Source organism: Lactuca serriola, chromosome 5 (genome assembly GCF_051521515.1).
Source record: "Lactuca serriola cultivar US96UC23 chromosome 5, Lser_US96UC23_V15, whole genome shotgun sequence".
In the NCBI taxonomy this organism is placed as follows: domain Eukaryota; kingdom Viridiplantae; phylum Streptophyta; class Magnoliopsida; order Asterales; family Asteraceae; genus Lactuca; species Lactuca serriola.
In genome coordinates, this window is record NC_136412.1 from 292,943,445 (window position 1) to 292,967,138 (window position 23,694).

The 23,694-nt window shown below is 35.5% G+C and overlaps 2 protein-coding genes across 3 annotated transcripts; both read left to right on the top strand.

Moving 5' to 3' along the window:
- The first annotated feature begins 15,677 nt into the window (after positions 1-15,677).
- On the top strand, positions 15,678-18,557 carry LOC145054654 (eukaryotic initiation factor 4A-15). The gene is made up of 5 exons (XM_079002886.1): positions 15,678-15,837; positions 16,770-16,839; positions 16,944-17,050; positions 17,146-17,576; positions 17,649-18,557. The coding sequence occupies exons 2-5, from the start codon at positions 16,772-16,774 to the stop codon at positions 18,282-18,284; spliced, it is 1,242 nt and encodes a 413-aa protein (XP_078859012.1). The 5' UTR covers positions 15,678-15,837; positions 16,770-16,771; the 3' UTR covers positions 18,285-18,557.
- A 1,487-nt stretch (positions 18,558-20,044) lies between these two features.
- LOC145054657 (eukaryotic initiation factor 4A-8) lies at positions 20,045-22,629 on the top strand. Of its 2 annotated transcripts, none has more exons than XM_079002889.1 (5): positions 20,045-20,193; positions 20,739-20,819; positions 21,099-21,205; positions 21,272-21,702; positions 21,785-22,629. In XM_079002889.1, the coding sequence occupies exons 2-5, from the start codon at positions 20,752-20,754 to the stop codon at positions 22,418-22,420; spliced, it is 1,242 nt and encodes a 413-aa protein (XP_078859015.1). In that variant the 5' UTR covers positions 20,045-20,193; positions 20,739-20,751; the 3' UTR covers positions 22,421-22,629. The 2 variants fall into 2 exon arrangements, with proteins under 2 accessions (XP_078859015.1, XP_078859014.1); XM_079002888.1 differs by having other exon boundaries at positions 20,750-20,819.
- Positions 22,630-23,694: the final 1,065 nt, after the last annotated feature.

Sequence of the window (23,694 nt, forward strand, 5' to 3'; positions counted from 1 at the left end):
CTTTGCTTAGAACCAATTAGTGTGCCGGTAAACCACACACGCTCCACTAACTTCTTAGCAAGGGTGCAAAGTGTAATTTCATGGGATTGCATCAATTCACTTTTCCTAAAGTAACTAAGATTGGGAAATTTTAAAAAAATGTAGTTACTTTGTATTAGTTATTATACTTTTAATGAGAGGATGAGGTTGCCCTATCCTACCCGTTCGGCTAACGACCCTCCACCGATCAAGCAAGCGGTGGGTGTGAGTGTACACCCATTAAGCGTCATTTTATAGGCCACAACCTTATACCCACCTTATAGATCGGCTTCGTGAATGAGGCCTACTAACGGTAAGACTAGCATTTTAGTTATACATATATATATATATATATATATATATATATATATATATATATATATATATATATATTAATCTTGTAATATTATATTAGTATAGGGTTGTATTTTAAACATTTTAAAATCTAGGGTTTGAAATTTAAATTGTCTAAATTAAAACTTTTAATCACAAAATATAAATTTCAAAACTTGAGGACAAGTTTTAAACATTTAAAACATGGAGGATCAAATAACAAATAATTTTAATTAACAATTAATTTCCTAATTATCTATATTTGATTTATTTAAGATTTCTTACAAGATAATTACCAAAATAATCAAAATAATTAATTAATTATCATATAAGGAAATTAAATATTTTATTAGTTGATAAATATCTTTAATTAGATCAAGATAATAGTCATATATATCAAAAAATCGGATTAGGGTTGATCTAATATGATTAAGGTAAGTTTCCAAAAGATAATCATGAAGAAATCCCGAATCTGGCCATTCCTGACGCTTGGACTCGCCGAGTGCACCAAGTGACTCGCCGAGTCAGGCCAACTCGCCGAGTCCATGACTCAGAAACACAAAAATCGAATTTTTCAGTTTAGTTTCAAACAAATAAGCATCAATTTAATGAAAACCAAGCTAGGCTCTGATACCACTGATGGGTTTTAGCCATAAGAACTTTCCTATGTGCGCATGCAAAACCCTAATGCTTGGATCTAGGCTTTCTAATTAAACATGCTTTGAATCCAAGACTTCTAATGACTAATTAGGAATAAGAACAATACTAAATCAGATCTAGAATCATACCTTTGAATCTCTTGTTTGATCTTGTTGTCTTAGAGCTTCTAGAGTCACAATTGTCACTCCTCTAATGGCTTACAAACACCAAATAGCAAGGAGGATGATTTGAGAGAGAGGAGAGGGGAGGAATTCGGCCAGGGTTTCTCTACTTTAGATGAAGTGTCGATTTCCTTATGCCATAGGGTCTATTTATACTTGTAGACTCCTTAAGGGTTACAACCTAAACCCTAATTGGATAATCTTCTCTTAAATCTATCCAAATCCATTCCTTAGATAACCCCTTGGACGATTTGAAGCTATCCCAAGCTTCTAGAATCCGTCCAATACATATCTATATGGATTTACAGTCTAAAGTTTAACTATCAAACAATTGACAGTTTATACCCTCTTATTTAATTAATCTCTTTAAGTCACCAAATTAATTCCAATTAATTCTATGACTTATATTAATCAAATAACAATATATTATTCTTTATATTATTCTCATAATATACTAATAATATTTACTCTCTCTTAATAAATCATCCTATCAAGTTGCTATGGTGAAGGCAACCCAAAAGGACCATGCACAACCGGGTCAAATACTTGCCTAATATAGTTGCAGCCTTAGACATTATTCCAACAACTATAACACAAGAGAATACACAAATCCAAAGTATAACACACTATCCCTCTATAAGGCACTCTACCGCGCTTACACCATGTGACCAGGGCTTCCCAGAAGGAAAGCAACACTACATGTATAGATCTATACAGGACGGACGCTATTACATCCCGACTGTTAACTACAGTTCGAGCCGACTAGGCCCAGGGGTGGCACTACATCACTACACTACGTATGACCGGGAAGGTCATCGGGCTCTCTATTATCATTTAGTTGGTTACATGAGGGGTTACATCCATATCCAAATTAATACACTAAGGCTTAAAGTCTAAGCTAATATCCCGAAGTAAATAAATATCTATTACTAATTAAAGTTTGTAACACTACTACAGTCAGCTGGCATAACTTTTCCTCATCTATGTTACTTAAATGAGATTTATTACTTTATTTTTATAACTGAAGGTTTCAATGATAATACTTTTACACACTCAAAGGATTATTCTTACAAATGTACATTTTTGGAAAATATAGGATTTTCTAAGGATTTCTACTACTCACAAACATAAATTTCAGTTTTTATATTACATGTTTGTAAACACTTTTACACAAACAATGACACCAAATTCTTATGAACTCACCAGCTTAATGCTGATACTCGTTTTCAAAATAACTTGTATCCTCAGGTCAAAGATAGACATGTACTGGTGCAGCTTTTGAGAAGATGGAGCATATACAAGACCCATCTTTTATTTTTGTTATACTTTTGGTGTCTATTAACTATACAAAACACACTTGTAATTAAACTTACTATGTTAATGCAATGGTTGTTGTCGCTTGTTTTTACTATTATGCAATTGTGATGATACTGTACATGACGTCCTCTACCCCAGAACGTATTTCGCCGTTCTCGGTTTTGGGGTGTGACACAAACTTACATGGTGCCCCCAATGTTACAATCATCTATTCGATGTTCCGGTTAACCATACACGCTCCACCGAACTATGACAAAACATCGAGTCGCCCTTTGCTACCTTTTCTTAGAACCCATTTAGTGTGTCGGTTAACCACACACGCTCCACTAACGTCTTAGCAAGGGTACAAAGTGTAATTTCATGGAATTGCATCAATTCACTTTTGCCTAAAGTAACTAAGATTGGGAATTTTTGTAAAACATTTAGTTACTTTAACATTCATTATGCTTTTTAATAAGGAGAGGGTTTGCCCTATCCTACCCATTCGGCTAACGACTCTCCACTAATCAAGGAAGTGGTGGGTGAGAGTGGACACCCATTAAACGGCCATTTATAGGTCGTAACCTTATACCCCCTATAGATCGGCTTCGTGAATGAGGCTTACTAACGGTAAGACTAGTAGTTTAAGTTATACATATATAATATTAGACTTTTAATGTTATATATAGTATAAGGGTGTACTTTACACTTTTAAAATACTATGTGGTCTAATTTAATAAATTACACTTTTAATTTAATTAAATGTAAACCATATCACTATGGATTTATTAACTCTCCTTTAATTATACACTTAATTAATTTAATAAAACCATAAGGGTTCAATTTAAACTTTTTCAAAATTAGGGTTTTAGAATTTAACATTTTAAAATTAAACTTTTAATTAAAATATAAATTCCAAAACTTGAGGGAAAGTTTTGAAACATTTCAAATCATTAGGGTTTAGAATTTAACTATTTCAAAATTAAACTTTTTAATAAAAAATTTAAATTCCAAAACTTAAGGGCAAGTTTTGAGACTTTTCAAAACTATCTAGATAAAAAAAAAACAAATAAGGCAATTAAACAATTAACTGATGATCATCTAGTTTTGACCTAATCCAATTTCATGCAAGATAATTGACCAAATAATTCAAATAATTTAACATTTATCAAATAAGATAACACTTATCTAATTAGATGATAAAAATCTTTTATTTTGACAAGGATGACCATAAGGAATCAATAAAATTCGTATTTTATTGATTAATTATGAAAATTATCCTAAGTCAAAAAGGCAGAAATCTCGAAAATCCGTCTATCTGACAGCCAGACTCGCCGAGTCACCATATTGACTCGCCGAGTTCACCCTTCTCGACGAGTCCACATTGGGACTCGACGAGTTTGTCAAACAGATGGCCAAAAACTCGACTTTGCAATCAAGAATGAAAAACTAAGCATCAATACAATAGAAACCAATTATGGCTCTGATACCACTGATAGGTTTTATACAAAAGAACATCCTATGTGCCCATGCAAACCCTAAAGCTTGGATCTAGGTTTCTCTATTGTACATGCAATTCATCCAAGACTCAAGAACCCAAATCTAGCATATGTATTTCGAAATAGACATAAGAATACAGATCTAGATGATTACCTCTTCTTCAATGGCTTGAATCTTCTTGTCTTTGGAGCTTAGAGTAACAAGTGTCACTCCTCTAACGGCTTACAAACACCACAAAAGCAAGAGGATGACTAAAGACAAGGAGGAGAAGCACCAAAACCGTCATAGGGTTCTTCCAAAAGAGTTCCAGACGTTTTTGGGGCTATAACGGTCTTTATATAGTGAGACAATTAGGGTTATCAGCTAGGAAACCCTAATTTGATTGCTTAGGCCCTAAGCAGCCCATGGACTCCCTTTATAATAGCCCTTGGATGAATTCCTTATGGGCTTCCCATAGAATTCGTCCAACCTATGTTCCAAGGTGATCCATAGCCCAATTGTAACTATCTTATAATTACAATTCCAGTCCCCTAAGTTTAATTAATGTCTTTTAGTCACAAAACTAATTATCAATTAATTATAGACTAATATTAATTAAACAATACGATTTCTCCTTTAATATATTATTCATATAATATATTAATAAATCATAATTAATCCTCTTTCTCCATAAATCATCCTATCAAGTTGCTTTGGTGAAGGCACCCAAAAGAACCATGCACAATCGGGTCAAGTACATACCAAATATAGTTACGGGCTTAGACACTAATCCAACAAAACCTTCATATAGATTGAAGAACACTAAGCTGATTTTACCAATATGAGTCGAGAGAGAATCGATTTTACCAACAAAAAACACCCTAGCAACTAATTTGAGTATAGATTGAAGAACAAACCTTCGTAGGTGATAAGGACTGGGTAAGAGGGCTTCAGAAGTCATGGATGACATCAGAGGAGAAGGGCAAAAACACTCTGAGTCGACAATACAACATGGAGGTTGGAGGGGGATGACAAACCAGAGCAAAAGGCGATAGCGTGAACGGAGGAAGAAGATTTCAACTTTTCAATTTTTGACTTCTTTTGTCGTTGAGTCGTGAGAGCATCAACTTTACCAATTGTTGCGTTCGATCTAGCAGAAAATGGAATCACAGATCCAATAAGTTTGAATTGAATCGATGGAGTTGTGAATCAATAGACAACCATGAACAAAGATGTATAGAACTGTTACAAGTTTCACATCCCACATCGTTGGTGGGAAAATAAACAAAGGCACCCATATCTTATAAAAGGAGACTTAGGTTCCCTTAGAAAATCAAACCCAAGTTCTCGGTGTGCTAGCTGGTTTTTTGAGCCTGGTTAGCTGGTCCGATTTTGCCCAATTTTGAGTCCGATTTTGACCGAGTTGGACCGATTTTGACCGATATTGACCAATGCCGATTATTTTACCCTCTAGCTCTTATTCGTAGGCGGATGGAGGCCGCCAAGCATCTAGGCGCCGATTAATCAGCCGCCTAGATCAATTTTTACAACCATGCTAATAACATATCTAGGCTGGAAATTGATAATCCTTGTTCTTCCAGAATATGGCCCAGAAATAGCACTAGATGCGATAAATATTACATATGAAGCATTGGTTGATGATCGGGGGACAAGGACTGTAGTAGAATCGGTTGGTGGGACAAGGAAGAATTGACTAGACTATGTGTAGTTTGAGGTGCTTGCCACATCAGATTCAGAGTGGGACCGACTAACTCTGACCATGATCTCACTCGAAGCAATATTAGGTTCAATGATCAATTGTCCCAAATCGACACTATAGGAGATAAAAAAGATTACATAAATCATTGAAATCAAGAAAAATCACCATGGGACCAAACCGATATTTGAAGTTCAAGAACAAATTAGGGGAATCTGAATCTATCCAAATACCTCAACAATTTATAGGTTTATATCCACAGTTCTCTCATGGCTTCTCGACAATCATAATTGTTAAGAATTTAAGAAATTAACAGATGGAGGTCGGCGAAGAGAGGAAGTGGGCAATGGTGATGGTGATGGTGTTGATGTCGATGATGAACGTGTTCTACCACACATGACTAGATCAAATATATTTACTTTATCTAATTAATCTCAGGATTTCAATTAAATGATTTACTTAATTAAAAATACAAAAGGTCCAAAATACCCTTAAATGATTTATTTAATTATTTGTTATTTCTTGAATTCTCATTAGTACATTTAGTCACACAATAGTTGCTAGAAACATTTGAACCTCTCTCTCTCTCTCTTTATATATATATATATATATATATATATATATATATATAGAGAGAGAGAGAGAGAGAGAGAGCTAGGCTCAGATGTGGATTAACATCTATTGTGCGTACGTGTAGACAATGCTATTTTGTGAGAATGACAAAGAAAATATGTTGTTTGATAATATGAATACGTTTAATCTTACATAACTATTGTCATTATCACACATTCTCACTAATTAAATCGTCTATAAGATTATTATAGACTTTTTATTATTATTCTCATTTTGTCAGAATGTTGTCAGGATGTTTGTTGAGTTGTATTCTGTAAGAATGAAAATGAGTGAAAAACGATGTTTGAAAATAAAAGTGAATAAGAATTATTAAAAATTGATTAAAATGAAGATATTTATGTGAGGTTGAACGTATTCACATTAATAAACAACTTATTTTCTTAGTGATTCTCATAGAATAGCACTGTCCACACGTCCGTATAATAGTTGTCCGTCCACATTATAACCTAGCTATATATATATATATATATATATATATATATATATATATATATATATATATATATATATATATATATATAGGGCGAAGTTATTATTGTGAGAACAAAAAACCGTGTGAACTTGCGAACTCATAATCAACTAATCATTTTTCAACACCAAAACACCAATATTCTCGAAATGGTGCGTCTAAGTCATATCTAAGCTCAAAAAAATATTTGGCAATTTTTTTATTTATTCTCGAAATTTACATGTATGAACAATCAGTAGTTGTACAGACTGCTGAAGAGCACAATCAACAATTATATGCATTGCGGATGTGCACATTCAACAGCCATATGGACTTGCTCCAAAAGCTCAACCATTTTCTAGATCTGAACTCCAAGACATTCCTAAGTCCCTAATAACTTATAAAGTTGCTAACTTTATGGTTTCTATTCACTCAACATGCTCGATCAAGAAGAAAAGTGGGACAAAACTTAGATCTAGCCTCATATAACCATAAAGGTAGGAGCTTAATCACTTACAATGGTCCAGAAACAATGTAAGGTGATGTTGATGATGATTCTTTGCAAGCCACAACACAAGACCTCCTTCTTCTTTCCTCCTTCTTTCAAACCAAGAAAAGCTCCAAAATCACCAAAGATCAAGCAAGGATGGGCACTAAGGTTTTTTTGATGTGAAAGAGGGCTTGGGGTTGATAAGAAACCCTAAAACGAGGTTAGAGATCCTTAAATACGAAGGAAACCCTAAAAGATCATGGGTTTGGGCTGCATCGCTCCTCACGTCGTGAGCTCTTATTGCTTATGTTGTGAGCTTAGTCCCAGAGAAAATCTCCATGCATCCCATCTCACATCGTGAGCCTCAATGCCTCGCGTCGTGAGAATCCTTTTCTTCTAAAATCCAACTTTCGACTTCCTGAAACCCTAATTCGACTTGTCCTGGAAAAATGGGTGTTACAACTCTCCCCCATTTGAATTAGATTTAGTCCTCAGATCATTCTTTAGTATCTTCCAGCTACTCCAGACAACTTGGATAGTTCTTCCACAACCCAGATACGGACAAAGGAAACAACTTAAGCATACAACAACATTCCAGAATTGTAATTGAACCCAACCTTAGAAGGGCTCTCGATGAACGGATATTACCCCACTAGCGTTTACCCCTAAGGAAAACCATTACTACTCTACCTGAAATCCGAAATCCTAAAACCATGTCTGACTCCCCGATGATAAGCCCACTCTAAATCACTGCCAATTCAACTCCACTCTGTATTCCAACTGATCATAACACTTCCATCCACTTGATTATCTTGTTGTTTTCACTAAAAACAGAATCATTGATCATTCATTGTTGTTGAAACTTTTCACTTGATAGAAGGCTTAGATAATCCTTCGAGTAAAAGGCTCATCCTTATAACAATTAGACTCAGACGAGAGTTACGCAATAAAGTCAAACCAACTACTATGAGATTATTTAACCCAATCAGCAAGTGACTTAATATATTCACTTGGTAACAAGCGACCCGTAACACGAGTCCCAAACATTAGTACCACATCCGGTTCATCTTATCGCCCCATAATTACATTTCTGATGCAATCGAGACCCCCTTGGTCTTGTACTTACATATCAATTAACTAATATACCTGATTCCAACCGGGTGATGAGGTTGATTGTAACGCCCGTAGATCAGGGCTAGTCAATTTAAAGATGATAAGCGTCAAAAATGAGTTTCTGATAGAAGATTATTTAGAATGAATAATCTTAACTAAGTTATAGTATATGTTACAAGGTTTTCGTGCATATAAAGAACGCCGAAATCCGAGTTATAACGAAGAAGTTATGACCTGTCGAAGTTTTGCGACAGAACCAGCACGACACAACGCGACGTAAAAAGTGAATTTATGTTAAAGCGATATTTAGCCTTAGTGATCTAAACGAAAGTTGTAGAGTTCGTTAAACCGTGAGCGTGCATAAAAAGAACGTCTAAATCTGACTTCGTATGAGGAAGTTATCATTTTTCTAAGTTTCAGCTTAGCAGTATGCAGCCCGAATACTCGATTTTGAGATCGAGCGGTTTTTAGCCGAAACAATCTAGATGAAAATCGAAGATCTCTTCAATTGTAGTGAAACGATAAAAATATAGGCGAAAACGGACGTCGGATGAAGAAGCTATGAATTTATAACGGAGTTTTCCAGTCCCGACTTACTAAAAATAATATAATAAAAATAAAGTCAAAATTAGCCAACGAAGTCTAAAAGAAAGTTGTAGAGTGTAGTCTCACCTACGCGTGGATATAAAGAACGTCGAAAACGGAGCTCGTATGCGAAAGTTACGCAATTTAGAAGTTCGACGAGTCAAATTACGCCCAACGTATTCAGTCGGATGCAACTTGTCTGACCAATACTCGAGTGCCACCAATCGACGCACGCAATGACGTCAAAGTACGCCCCGCGTAATTTGAGATTACGCCCCGCGTAATCCTAGACCCAGGAACCTATAAATAGAACTCGAGATCAGCCATTTCCTTGCGATTTTTCTTACCTTCTCTCTAAGTTTTTGCCTCGATTTGCGTGCCAATCATATCCCGAAGCCCCGGTATTATTCCCGAGCCCCGAAGCAAGATCCGAAGCCCCGAGGATCCCGAAGAGCGTTATTCCCGAGCCGAAGCGCTGCCCGCGAGGAGCCGGTTTTTGTGAAGATCTTCTAGATCTACGAAGAAACACTACTTCTGCAAGCCGTAGTGCTGCTCGATCATCTTCTGATCAATTGAGTGTATAGTCACTTTCATCTTACACATAAATATGAAGTATTTTATAAAATACGTGCTATGTGTTATATATTAATTATCTATTTGAGATGGATTTGGAATTGATGTTTTTATACGGGTGTTAAATGATTTAAATTGTGTTTGTATTTATATCTACAAAAATGTTGGGTAGAACATGGGTAGATGGAATAGTTGGTGACGATGCGACTTCGTGCCTATTGAGTAAGCCTTGGTGACGATGCGACTTCGTGCCTATTTGATAAACCTTGGTGACGATGTGACTTCGTGCCTTTTGGTGTAAACCCAGGTGACTATGAGACGTAGTGCCTATTGTGTAAACCCTGGTGACTATGAGACGTAGTGCCAATTGTATGAACCCTGGTGACTATGCGACGTAGTGCCTGTTGTATAAACCGTGGTAGCAAATGGACTGTGTGCCAGTTCCTTAGGTAAACCCTTAGGAATGAATGAAGAAAGTATAATCGATTCTTAGGGTAAAACCTTAATAAATAAAGAAGATAATGGGGATGGGTATTTGGGTTGATTGTTGATAATTGAATATAATAAATGTATTATTGTGGGTTGAAAACCCTATATGCTCACCAGGCTCCCAAGCCTGACCCACTCAGTTTTCTTTGTATCACAGGTATCAATACGAAGACATAATTCACTGAGAGAATAAAGGAGATGTAAATCGTTAGTGTAAATAAATGTAAGTTCTGTTTATGCTTATGTGTCTGTATCGGAACATGACATCCCGAGATTTTGTTATATAATGAAAATACTTTTCTTTAAGAAATGCTTTGATAAATTCTTATCATATTTTTTTTTTATTTTGGGGACAAATTCCGCAACAATTTTCTTTAAACGATTACTCTGATTTTAAAAACAAAGCATAAACAAATCGGTCTTTTCTGGCCATGAAATTGGGGATGTCACAGTTGGTATCAGAGCATTAGTTTAAGCGAACTAGGAATTTGTAGGAAATTTCTAGACTTAAACTTAGAATGCTAAGTAATGATTGTGAGGAGTGTGTCTAAAATATGTTAGGTAGTACACCTAAATTAACGCAAGCACTAGTTTGTTTTAGGAATGATGCCTAAAATGCTTTTATGTGCTAAATGTTTTGTGTGATAGCTATATTGATGCTATTATTTGTTCGGATCTATGGTCTGTTGCCGACTGGATCTGGAAACCTTATGTGTTTAGGATTCTAAGCGTATGGCTATGATATTAGAACTAGTATATAAACGTTTCGGAGTGATAAGGACGATTTGATTTCTATCGTGATTGAGGATCTAAATTTACCTTATTCGGTGTATAGATCAAGAATGGCAAGAACAAGAAGCGGAGTTGTAAACGCGAACGAAAACAGGAATTGACCACCTGTAATCGAGCAAATACCTGTTGTAGCTGCTGCACCTGAGCCAGTGACGATGGCTGGTGTACAATTAATGATTCAGACGATGTTGGATCGTCAGATGGAAGAAACTAAACGTCTGCTTCAACAAAATCGTGAAGAACTTTCAATCCAAATTGAAGAGCCCGAAGTGAATGGAGGAAATGATGGAAGAGGATGTAAATACAAGGATTTCATGGCATCCAAACCACCGTGTCTATCTGGGAGCCCGACGCCGGTGCAAGTCATGGACTGGATCTCCGAGATGGAGACAATGTTTGATAGTTGCGAGTGTAGTAACAGACAAAAGACCGCTCTTGCAATTCCTCTATTAAAATCTGGAGTACTGAGCTGGTGGAAGTTACTGGCCGGTTCGATGCCCAAGGGGGAAGCTAGCAAGATGTCTTGGGAAGAGTTCGTGGTACAATTGAAAATGCAATACTGCTCTGAGCAGGATGTCCTGGAAATCAACAATGAGTTCCAGAATCTGAAGAAGGGAAAATTGAGCATCACTGAATACGCCACAAGCTTTACGGAAAAGATGAAGCTTATTCCATTACTACTTCCAACTGAACTTTCCAAGGTCAACAAGTTTGCCAATGGATTACCAGCGGACTTTGGTCCGATAGTCAAGCAAGCAACCACTTTGAAAGCCGCCATTTGGGCAGCCAAAAATGTTGAAACCCAAATAAAAGAAAAGGGCCTGGAGAGAGCTGAAGTTGGAGAGAAGAGGAAACATGAAGGATCTTCAATAATCAACAAAGAAACCAAATTCTCGAAATCTAGAGGAAGAGATGAAGCTAAGTGGTGCGAGAAGTGTAAAAAGAAACACTTCGGGAAGTGTAGCGAGGATATGACTTGCTACAAATATGGGAAGACGGGGCATTACGCCAACAAGTGCGCATCCAACAAAAAGGTGTGCTACGGATGTAACGAGGAAGGGCATATTTCTAGAGACTGCCCAAAGAAAAATGCACCGCCACAGCCAAGGGCATTCCACATGATCCTCGACGAAGCGAATAAAGGATGAGGAATTTATATCCAAGGATCAACTTATGATGTAGCCAATTAAAGGCATAGTATAGGGCGAACTTGAACTTTTGTGTAATCATTTCAAGTTATAATGTAAATCTTGGTTTTAATATTTATGTGATATTTAAGGTTTTAATACCTGATGTGTTAAATGATTGTGTGAATTTTTGTATAGTGACTTGGTTCGACTGAGAGACAATACTTGGGACGAGTATGAGTAGGTGTGAAAGGTAGTAGATGCATATACTACCGGAAGCACAGGACTCACACTTGGATCAGGGAAAGTCACAAGGTTACCAAGAAGCTAGTGATTGATTCCGTTTTATTCGGATATGTCATTACCCTTGTTTCGGTAATGACTAGTAAGATGGTTTTAGTTCCGACCCTAGTGGTCATATCCAATTGGAGTCCGACTACGGTGGGTATGTTACGTGGTTCGGAGAACCTAGTTCGAAGTAACATTGGACGTAAGTCAGAAGATTGAAGTTAATGCGATCATTGGTATCGTACTCGTTGTTCATAAAGTTTGTAGCTAGAAATGCTACATGCTAAAATGTTATTATATCACATTAGAATATGAAGGAAGGTATATTCCATTATGGAATTTAACTTTAAAAAGACCAAGTCTAAGCGTCACATCGTGCGATGAGAGGTCAGTAGAGCACGACCTATTGGTCTGTTACAATAGATAAAGGAAAGTATTTATCCTGAGAAGAAGAAGGAGTCCTCAATAAGGACCTATTTTGTAACTCGAAGGTTACGATTGAAAGCCCAACATAGTACGAAGAGCAGGTGCAAGATCGAGCATCACGGTGATTACTTAGGATGGAAGGATGACATATGGAATCATTATACAAGCCCTATTTTGTTGATGATTCCGGGACGTAATCATCCTAAGAGGGAGATAATTGTAACGCCCGTAGATCAGGGCTAGTCAATTTAAAGATGATAAGCGTCAAAAATGAGTTTCTGATAGAAGATTATTTAGAATGAATAATCTTAACTAAGTTATAGTATATGTTACAAGGTTTTCGTGCATATAAAGAACGTCGAAATCCGAGTTATAACGAAGAAGTTATGACCTGTCGAAGTTTCGCGACAGAACCAGCACGACACAGCGCGACGTAAAAAGTGAATTTATGTTAGAGCGATATTTAGCCTTAGTGATCTAAACGAAATTTGTAGAGTTCGTTAAACCGTGAGCGTGCATAAAAAGAACGTCTAAATCTGACTTCGTATGAGGAAGTTATGATTTTTCTAAGTTTCAGCTTAGCAGTATGCAACCCGAATACTCGATTTGAGATCGAGCGGTTTTTAGCCGAAACAATCTAAATGAGAATCGAAGATCTCGTCAATTGTAGTGAAAATAAAGTCAAAATTAGCCAACGGAGTCTAAAGGAAAGTTGTAGAGCGTAGTATAATAAAAATAAAGTCAAAATTAGCCAACGGAGTCTAAACGAAAATTGTAGAGTGTAGTCTCACCTACGCGTGGATATAAAGAACGTCGAAAACGAAGCTCGCATGCGAAAGTTACGCAATTTAGAAGTTCGACGAGTCAAATTACGCCCAGCGTAATTTGAGTACGCCCAACGTACTCAGTCGGATGCAACTTGTCTGACCAATACTCGAGTGCCACCAGTCGACGCACGCAATGACGTCAAAGTACGCCTCGCGTACTGAGTACGCCCTGCGTAATTTGAGATTACGCCCCGCGTAATCCCAGACCCAGCAACCTATAAATAGAACTCGAGATCAGCCATTTCCTTGCGATTTTTCTTACCTTCTCTCTAAGTTTTTGCCTCGATTTGCGTGCCAATCATATCCCGAAGCCCCGGTATTATTCCCGAGCCCCGAAGCAAGATCCGAAGCCCCGAGGATCCCGAAGAGCATTATTCCCGAGCCGAAGCGCTGCCCGCGAGGAGCCGGTTTTTGTGAAGATCTTCTAGATCTATGAAGAAACACTACTTCTGCAAGCCGTAGTGCTGCCCGATCATCTTCTGATCAAGTGAGTGTATAGTCACTTTCATCTTACACATAAATATGAAGTATTTTATAAAATACGTGCTATGTGTTATATATTAATTATCTATTTGAGATGGATTTGGAATTGATGTTTTTATACGGGTGTTAAATGATTTAAATTGTGTTTGTATTTATATCTACAAAAATGTTGGGTAGAACATGGGTAGATGGAATAGTTGGTGACGATGCGACTTCATGCCTATTGAGTAAGCCTTGGTGACGATGCGACTTCGTGCCTATTTGATAAACCTTGGTGACGATGTGACTTCGTGCCTTTTGGTGTAAACCCAGGTGACTATGAGACGTAGTGCCTATTGTGTAAACCCTGGTGACTATGAGACATAGTGCCAATTGTATGAACCCTGGTGACTATGCGGCGTAGTGCCTGTTGTATAAACCGTGGTAGCAAATGGACTGTGTGCCAGTTCCTTAGGTAAACCCTTAGGAATGAATGAAGAAAGTATAATCGATTCTTAGGGTAAAACCTTAATAAATAAAGAAGATAATGGGGATGAGTATTTGGGTTGATTGTTGATAATTGAATATAATAAATGTATTATTGTGGGTTGAAAACCCTATATGCTCACCAGGCTCCCAAGCCTGACCCACTCAGTTTTCTTTGTATCACAAGTATCAATACGGAGACATAATTCACTGAGAGAATAAAGGAGATGTAAATCGTTAGTGTAAATAAATATAAGTTCTGTTTATGCTTATGTGTCTGTATCGGAACATGACATCCCGAGATTTTGTTATATAATGAAAATACTTTTCTTTAAGAAATGCTTTGATAAATTCTTATCATATTTTTTTTTTATTTTGGGGACAAATTCCGCAACAATTTTCTTTAAACGATTACTCTGATTTTAAAAACAAAGCATAAACAAATCAGTTTTTTCTGGCCATAAAATTGAGGATGTCACATTGATAGGTTCACACAATCGCACCATGTGACTTCGAACGAAGATCTATCTGGCAAGAGTTGTCTAATTTTGCTTGCCTTAATGGCTCCAACAACCCTTTAATAAAGTGTTATCACAACTTTACGACCTTTAATTTGCGGATATGATTGTTATTCTTTTTAACTATAAAAAAAGAGTGATGTTGAACTTTTTTATAGTAATTTGAAATGAATAACATAAAAATAATTAATTTTATATTTATAATGATACAAGTATTTTAATAAATTTACCATGAAAATATAGATTTAAAACATACTTTCATGTAAATCCTTAACATAGATAATTGGTTTAAATCTTGTTATCAACATAAACAAAAATTAATTTAAAAGTTAAAAGTGTTTTAGAATATATAGAGTATAGACCATCCATTCTATGAAAAAAAAGGTAAACCCAATAGCAAAAAAGCTTCTTTTAATACATGTTTAACAAACCAGATTTGCCACGTCTAAGTAAGGATATCTTTTCTTGCCAGAAAATAATGCACATAAGAAAACAAAAGAATTAGTGGCCTCTGCGTAGTTGCCACGTCCGTGAAATTTTAATTTATGAAAAGTAAAATAATAATAATAATAATAAAATAATAGAGAAAACTTTGATATTTTCATATCAATATAAAACAAAGGGCAAAATCGTCCAGCCAAAAAGAAAGCAGGGATAAAATCGTCAAGAAAAAAAGAACCAGGGGTAGAATCGTCAATATAAAACAAAGGGCAAAATCGTCAAGAAATAAAAGGAGGAAAAATAGGGTAAGATTTTCCCGTTCAATACTCATCTCAAAACACACAGCCTTTTCTTTCACTCGCACTCAAATTCCCTCAACTCCACGGCCACCCGAGGAGTTTGAGAAAACCCTAAAAAGCCTCCTCAAAAATCTCTCAACTTTTTCTCTAAATCTTTCCACCAATCTGCAAATCAGGTGCTGTAGATCCCTACTTTTACTCTGATTTAATCTTTTTCATCCAGCTTTATGGTTACTCGATCTTCTGTTGTTGTGTGTATATGTATCAGTCTATGTTTTTACGATCTAGGTTTTATGTATTCGTAGATCGATTTATATAGCTAATCTTTGTAGATGATAAAGGGTTGTTTTCTTTATTCAGTTTGTTAGTTAAGCTCTCTGCTCTCCAGTTTTTGGAGATTCGTATATTTTTATTTCGGATTGAATCGCAACGTAGCTTCAACTTCAAGAGCCCATCCAGATCAGTCTAGATTTATGAACTTTAAAAGATGTGATTTGTAATCTGAGGATTAGATTTTGTGCGTACCCGATGATATAACTTATTGATGTTGTTAACGAAGGAAAGCTCTTTGCGATTCACTGTTAGGACTACTGAACACACTGATTACTACTAACAGTTTGCTTATAGACTCGATGATAGTTGAAAGTTTGTAAAGATAAAAATTCCAGAGATAATTTTTTTTTTGGTTCTACAAAGATCAATTAAAGCTTGTAGAATGACGAACTAAATAATAAATATAGCTGACGCCATCTATGTTCTGGATAATTGCATATTATATTTTTCTATCTTATAACCCTATAGATATGTATTATATGTATATTTTTGTCTTCTTTGTTGGTTTTTTGTAGCATGTCAGCATTCATGACACACCTCCAGCTTAACTTTTGAGTAATATTATGTTTTTTGTTTGACTAATCTTTGAAAAGCATAGTCGTATGCTTATACAATGTGACTTTGTCCATATAGAATGATTTACGTGTCAAATACTTAATTAAGAGCAACATCAAATCATACTCATAATATTGAATATGTTATATCACATGGTTATACTTCATTTATGGAAGATCAAGGGAAAAACTAAGTTACTAACCCTTTGTTTGTCTTTCAGTCATGGCAGGAGCAGCACCAGAAGGTTCCCAGTTTAATGCTCAGCAATTTGATTCCAAAATGAATGAATTGTAAGTTTTTTATTTCACCTCTTCATGCTATTTTAAAAAGATTATCCATTTAACCTTTACTTTCATGTGCTAATTACTTGCTTTTATTACTACTACTACTACAGGCTTTCAACCGATGGACAAGACTTTTTCACCTCATACGATGAAGTTTATGATAGTTTTGATGCCATGGGTTTGCAAGAAAACCTCTTGAGAGGCATCTATGCATATGGTAAATTAGCAATCAACTAATCATATTTGTTTCATATCATATCAACACATATTATAAGCTTATAACATGCCAATATATGACGATTTAATATCCAGGTTTTGAAAAACCATCTGCAATTCAACAAAGGGGAATAGTCCCATTCTGCAAGGGTCTTGATGTGATCCAACAAGCTCAATCAGGAACAGGAAAGACTGCAACTTTTTGCTCTGGAATCCTTCAACAGCTTGACTACAATGTAGTCGAGTGTCAAGCTTTGGTTCTTGCACCCACTCGTGAACTTGCTCAACAAATTGAAAAAGTCATGCGGGCCCTAGGGGACTATCTTGGAGTCAAAGTCCACGCGTGCGTGGGTGGGACCAGTGTCCGTGAGGATCAAAGGATCCTATCTGCTGGGGTCCACGTGGTTGTTGGTACACCTGGACGTGTCTTTGACATGCTCAGGAGGCAGTCACTACGTGCCGATTACATCAAGATGTTTGTCTTGGATGAAGCTGATGAAATGCTCTCAAGAGGTTTCAAAGATCAGGTACTTTTTCCAATCTTGAACCCTTAATCTTCTTAAAGCGAGTGATTTAATTTAATTTTTTTTTTTTTTTAGATTTATGATATCTTCCAGTTGTTGCCATCGAAAGTCCAAGTGGGTGTGTTCTCCGCTACAATGCCACCAGAAGCTTTAGAAATCACCCGGAAATTCATGAACAAACCCGTGAGAATTCTCGTGAAAAGAGACGAACTTACCCTCGAAGGTATCAAACAGTTTTACGTGAACGTTGAAAAGGAAGAATGGAAACTCGAAACACTCTGTGACCTTTACGAAACCCTAGCAATCACCCAGAGTGTCATTTTCGTAAATACGCGTCGAAAGGTTGACTGGTTGACCGACAAAATGCGTTCCCGGGACCACACTGTGTCCGCCACCCACGGTGACATGGACCAAAACACACGTGACATCATCATGCGGGAGTTTCGATCGGGATCTTCACGCGTGTTGATCACTACAGATCTTTTGGCACGTGGGATTGATGTGCAACAGGTGTCACTTGTTATCAATTATGATCTTCCAACACAGCCTGAGAATTATCTTCATAGGATTGGGCGAAGTGGGAGGTTTGGGAGAAAGGGTGTGGCCATTAATTTTGTCACTTTGGATGATGAACGGATGCTTGCGGATATTCAGAAGTTTTATAATGTTGTGGTGGAGGAGTTGCCTTCGAATGTTGCGGATCTCATATAAGATTGTGAAGTAAGAAAGAAAAAGGTTTAGAGGTTGTTTTTGGGATTTACTAATACTATTTACTATTATTATTATTATTATTATTGTTATTGTTATCGGTTTTGTTTGTTTTAAGTTATGTTTATGATGATGGTGGAAGACTTTTTGTGTTATAAGATATTATGCGAATTGGCAATGTGTTTCTTCTTGTTGTGTTGCCAATTTTTGCGACTTGTGTTTGTACTTTTGAAAGTTTCTTTTTTAGACGTGAATGTGTATGGATTTGTTTGTTTATGTGATTTGTTGCTATAATTCTATTATTGGGTAAGTTTCTGATTTTGATGATTTGTTTTTACCCATGAAAGGTGTTGACAAAGAGGTAAAAGAATAGGTCAATGCCTAATGTATTTTATCATCTTTGTGTTATGTTTATCTCTATTAAAGTTAAATTTTTTGATATTGGTTAATTAAGTGTTTTGCAACCTAATAATCTGAAAAGAACCGGTTGCGTAGTTTATGTGGAATTAAAATTGTGTAAACTATGTGTTGGAATTCATCTTGTTACTAATTTAAAGGGATATAGATTAATCTAGTCATTAAATTGAGGTTTACAATACAAATAGTCAAGTTTTTATGTTTTGTAAAAGTATCACTTTCTCCGCAGGTTACAAATAAACTTGTTTTGACATTTCACTGACAAAAAATATTTAGTGAATTTTTTCTCATTTGCACATTTTTTTTATTAAAAGTCTCACCATCCATGTTTGAAATGTCAATTTTATAGTATCTAATAATATCGTTTTCAATCATGTTTGATTTTAAGTCATTGTATCTTGTGTACTTCTCATTTGCTATGTTTTTAAACTTTAGTTTGATTTTTGTAGAAAAGTAAGTATTTTTTTTTTATCAAAATTCTGAAATTGTTTATCAAATTTCATACTTGATTTTAAAATTCTTGATTTTTCTTTTTGAAATCCGGAATTCCGGATGAAATGCAATTTCTAGTTAGAAAAAAGTATTTTCCGGTTATTCAAAATGACCTATTCTAGAAATGTTGGTTATTTTTCCAAAAAAATATAATTTTGGTTATATGCATAATATTAACTTTGGTTAGTTTAGTTAATATTTTTAATTTAAATTATAAAAGTTAACAAATTTTGAAAATGAATAGTATTATATTTTAGGCAAAATGATGACAATTTTATGCAAAAGCAATTGATATTATTCTTAAGTTATCCAAACAATAATATAACCGAAATCACAAAATATAATGGTTTTAATGTATATACAAATTGGGGTTTTGACATGAAAGCCCTTAAGTTTATCAAATTTTATTGGTTCTGTTTCTGTGACAATTTTCTGTTAATGGCCAAGTTATTTTCATTTTTCCAATTAAATTACTTTGACTTAATTGCTGTCCAATTCTACTTGAATGACTTTGTTTTGTACAAATCCAAAGTTTCAAACTTCAATTCGATATTCACACGTTCCATTTAACAAACATTCTTCAAAGACTTTAATTTCATATGTACATCAAAGATCATGGGTGTAAATAAGAAAATAAGTTAGCTACCTTCATGAGAAAATGGGAAAAGTTGATTGATTAATTTCTGCATTTTTCTAATGTTATGCTTAATTAAGGGGTAAATTAAATAAGTATATTTTTTTAATATTTTGTTAAAATATTTCAAAACGTCAAAGCATTTTTTAGTGCTATGAACTTATGTTCAGGGGTAAATATGTAATTTCGGCAACATGTGAAGTCTCGCTCGCTTGCAAGTTGGATCCTATCAAACAGTATAAAACCTTCATCCTTCTTCGTAACCTTTATTTTTCTAAACTCCACGGCTTAGATCCGAGGAGTTTGGTAAAACTACCATCGCTCTCCTCTCTATTCATTGCATAACCAGTTCATCGTCGTCTTCTCCAGGTTTCATTTCGTTTATAATTTCCATCTGTTTCTTCTTTTATGCATGGCTAATTTCCTTACGCATCGCATTTCCCTGAAAATCAATCGAATTTTGTTTCATACTTTCAGTATTGGTCGATTTCGTATTGCTTTTGATGACTGATGATGTGAATTACGGTTTTGATTTCGATGTACATATGTTATTGCTATTAGATTTGATTTTAGGCTGATTTTGTATAATTGCCCTTATTATTGCCTACTGTGTAGAAAATGTATATTGGTCTTGTAGTTTTAGTAGATTGTTAGTGATCATGATTCAATTGGAATGTTCTTTGTTGTGATTTCTTATATGAAAAGGTCATGATTTCACTTTTCAGTGATGATCTGTGAAAATTGCAACAATCTACTTCTGTACAGTCTTACGAGTCTTTTCAGTGGTTCTAATTTATTTTCATTTCTGTTAAGATTTTTTGAATTGTAATTTTGTATTTAATTAATTTAAGCTTCCTGATTTATGACTTAATTTGAATAAGCAAGATAATCCCCATTAGCTTATTATATAGCAGTCGTTTTGCAGTTATGGCAGGTGTCTTATCCGATGGCTCTCAGTTTGATGCTCGTCAATATGATTCAAAGATGAATGATTTGTAAGCTTTATATCATCATCATCATCATCATCATCATCATCTTTTCCAAATGAGATTAATTTTCTACTTTGTGTACACTTCATTCTATACGATAAAAAGATCAGGAAATGAATGGAATGGAATACTTCATTCCCTTTGGAATTGGAAAAAAAATTGTTTGTTTTGTTTAAAGGAATAGAAATAGAATGGATTCATCTTGAAAGAATGTGATTCTGTACATTTTGTTAATTTTCATTATTTAATGATACAAACTAACATTTTTATCTTTCATGCATGCAGGCTTTCAGCTGATGGACAAGATTTTTTCACTTCATATGATGAAGTTTACGACAGTTTTGATGCCATGGGTTTGCAAGAAAACCTCTTGAGGGGCATTTATGCATATGGTATGTACATAACTACATATACATAATTTCCAAATGTAACGTGATTTTACAAAAACACCCTTGTAGGATTCGAAAAACCATCAGCAATCCAACAAAGAGGAATCGTACCCTTCACAAAGGGTCTGGATGTAATCCAACAAGCTCAATCAGGAACTGGAAAAACTGCAACTTTTTGCTCGGGAATCCTTCAACAACTCGATTACAACATAATCGAATGCCAAGCTTTGGTTTTAGCACCTACTCGTGAACTCGCACAACAGATTGAAAAAGTTATGCGTGCATTAGGGGATTATCTTGGTGTAAAAGTCCATGCTTGTGTTGGTGGGACCAGTGTTCGTGAAGATCAACGGATACTTTCCGCCGGAGTTCATGTCGTTGTCGGAACTCCTGGCCGTGTTTTTGATATGCTACGAAGACAATCTCTTCGTCCAGATTACATTAACATGTTTGTGCTTGATGAAGCTGATGAAATGCTTTCACGAGGCTTCAAAGATCAGGTAATATTCGATGATTTACAGAAATTAGTTGTGGAATGAGTATGAGATCTAAAACGGATTGTACATTTTTTTTTGGATTCAGATCTATGATATATTTCAGCTCCTTCCATCAAAGGTTCAAGTCGGGGTGTTCTCCGCCACAATGCCGCCGGAAGCCTTAGAAATCACAAGGAAGTTCATGAACAAACCTGTTCGGATTCTGGTGAAGCGCGATGAGCTAACTTTAGAAGGAATCAAACAATTCTACGTGAACGTCGAAAAGGAGGAATGGAAGCTCGAAACACTCTGCGATCTGTACGAAACTTTAGCGATCACTCAAAGTGTTATCTTCGTGAACACTCGACGGAAGGTGGATTGGCTAACGGACAAAATGCGCAGCCGTGACCACACCGTCTCCGCCACGCACGGCGATATGGATCAGAACACGAGAGACATTATTATGCGGGAATTCCGTTCTGGATCATCGCGAGTCCTCATCACCACCGATCTGTTGGCTCGTGGAATCGATGTGCAGCAAGTTTCGCTTGTGATTAACTACGATCTTCCGACGCAGCCGGAGAATTATCTCCACCGTATCGGACGTAGTGGCCGGTTTGGGCGAAAGGGTGTTGCGATCAATTTTGTGACCAGAGAAGATGAGAGAATGCTTTTTGATATCCAGAAGTTTTACAATGTCGTTGTGGAGGAGCTTCCATCAAATGTCGCGGATCTGCTCTGAACCTGAGGTAATGAGGTTAGGTTTTCTTCTTTCATGTTATTTGCTTTTTGTTCTTCAGTTTTCAGTCAGAAGATTTTGGAAGAGATCTAGTTTTGTGCACCATTTTTGACCTTTCAGTAGTTGAATCGGCCTAGTTTATGATGATCCTTTGAGTTATTTTAACTATATGATTTAAAGTATAATTTTAATTATTATTTATAATATTTTATGCTAGGATTTGTCTTTTATCTTTTCTATTGGTTTTATAATGTTCTTTGGTTTTGTATTTGGATTTTGGAGTTTAGATTTATCATAAAAATTGTCAACCTTATATTGATGATGTGTATTAGGCCCGATAAAAAATCCATTTTGTATAGTCAATTAGTTTTTTTTTTTATTTTTTTTAATTTTTTATTTTTTTTTAATTTTTATTCTTGGATTTATATATAATTAATTAGAAATAACGATTCATGAAAAAATAATCTATCTCATATAGTATAATGTCAGATCTCCTAAAACCCTGAATTCTAATATCTCCATAGACATTTCCTAGCCTCATTGACTCCTTCTATTATGATCTATCAAAAAAGGTCTATGGCGTTCCAAAAAAAAAAGGTCTATGGCATGACCAACATCATAGTGTACATACTGCAATCTCGCACATGTTGCTCTAGATGATCCTTAACGTCCTTGTTCGTGAGTTTTTACTTAAGGAAATGAAAGGAAAATATTGACAAAAAGAAATAAAGGGGAAGAAAAGATTTTCTTATTCTGTGTTCCTAAGTTCGAAAAAAATGAAAAAGAAAATTTTAAGTTTCTATATTTTCTTCCAGAATTCGCCTAATTTGGAAGGAAAATATGTCTTCAAAATCTTTTTCTTCCCCTCACTTTTCTTCCAACAATTAAACTCGGAAACACGATTTTCTTTCGACATCCTTCACCTTCCCTCCATATCCATCTACATCTCAACTTAAGTAGAATTCGGGAAGAATGCGTAAAAAAGTAATGCCAATGACCTTTTAGATATGGATAAATATTGAAGAATTTTTTTCGAGACAATAAATGCTAAGGTTAACAACTTGATATTGAGTCGAGGAATACAATGGTTGGCGGCAAAAAGTAATGCCATGACCTTTTAGATATGGATAAATCTTGAAAAACATTTTTCGAGACAATAAAGACGCTAAGGTTATACAACTTGATATTAAGTTGAGGAATATCGTGGTTGACGACTCATCAACATTGATTCTCTGGTTCTCAAAAAGGATATGATATAATTCTGTCATAGTCCTCTA

Coding starts and splice junctions, on each gene's coding strand:
- LOC145054654 (XM_079002886.1), top strand. CDS start 16,772: ATGGCAGGAGCAGCACCAGAAGGTTCCCAGTTTAATGCTCAGCAATTT. Junction 16,840..16,943: donor GATTCCAAAATGAATGAATT/GTAAGTTTTTTA, acceptor CTACTACTACAG/GCTTTCAACCGATGGACAAG. Junction 17,577..17,648: donor CAAGAGGTTTCAAAGATCAG/GTACTTTTTCCA, acceptor TTTTTTTTTTAG/ATTTATGATATCTTCCAGTT.
- LOC145054657 (XM_079002889.1), top strand. CDS start 20,752: ATGGCAGGTGTCTTATCCGATGGCTCTCAGTTTGATGCTCGTCAATAT. Junction 20,820..21,098: donor GATTCAAAGATGAATGATTT/GTAAGCTTTATA, acceptor TCATGCATGCAG/GCTTTCAGCTGATGGACAAG. Junction 21,703..21,784: donor CACGAGGCTTCAAAGATCAG/GTAATATTCGAT, acceptor TTTTGGATTCAG/ATCTATGATATATTTCAGCT.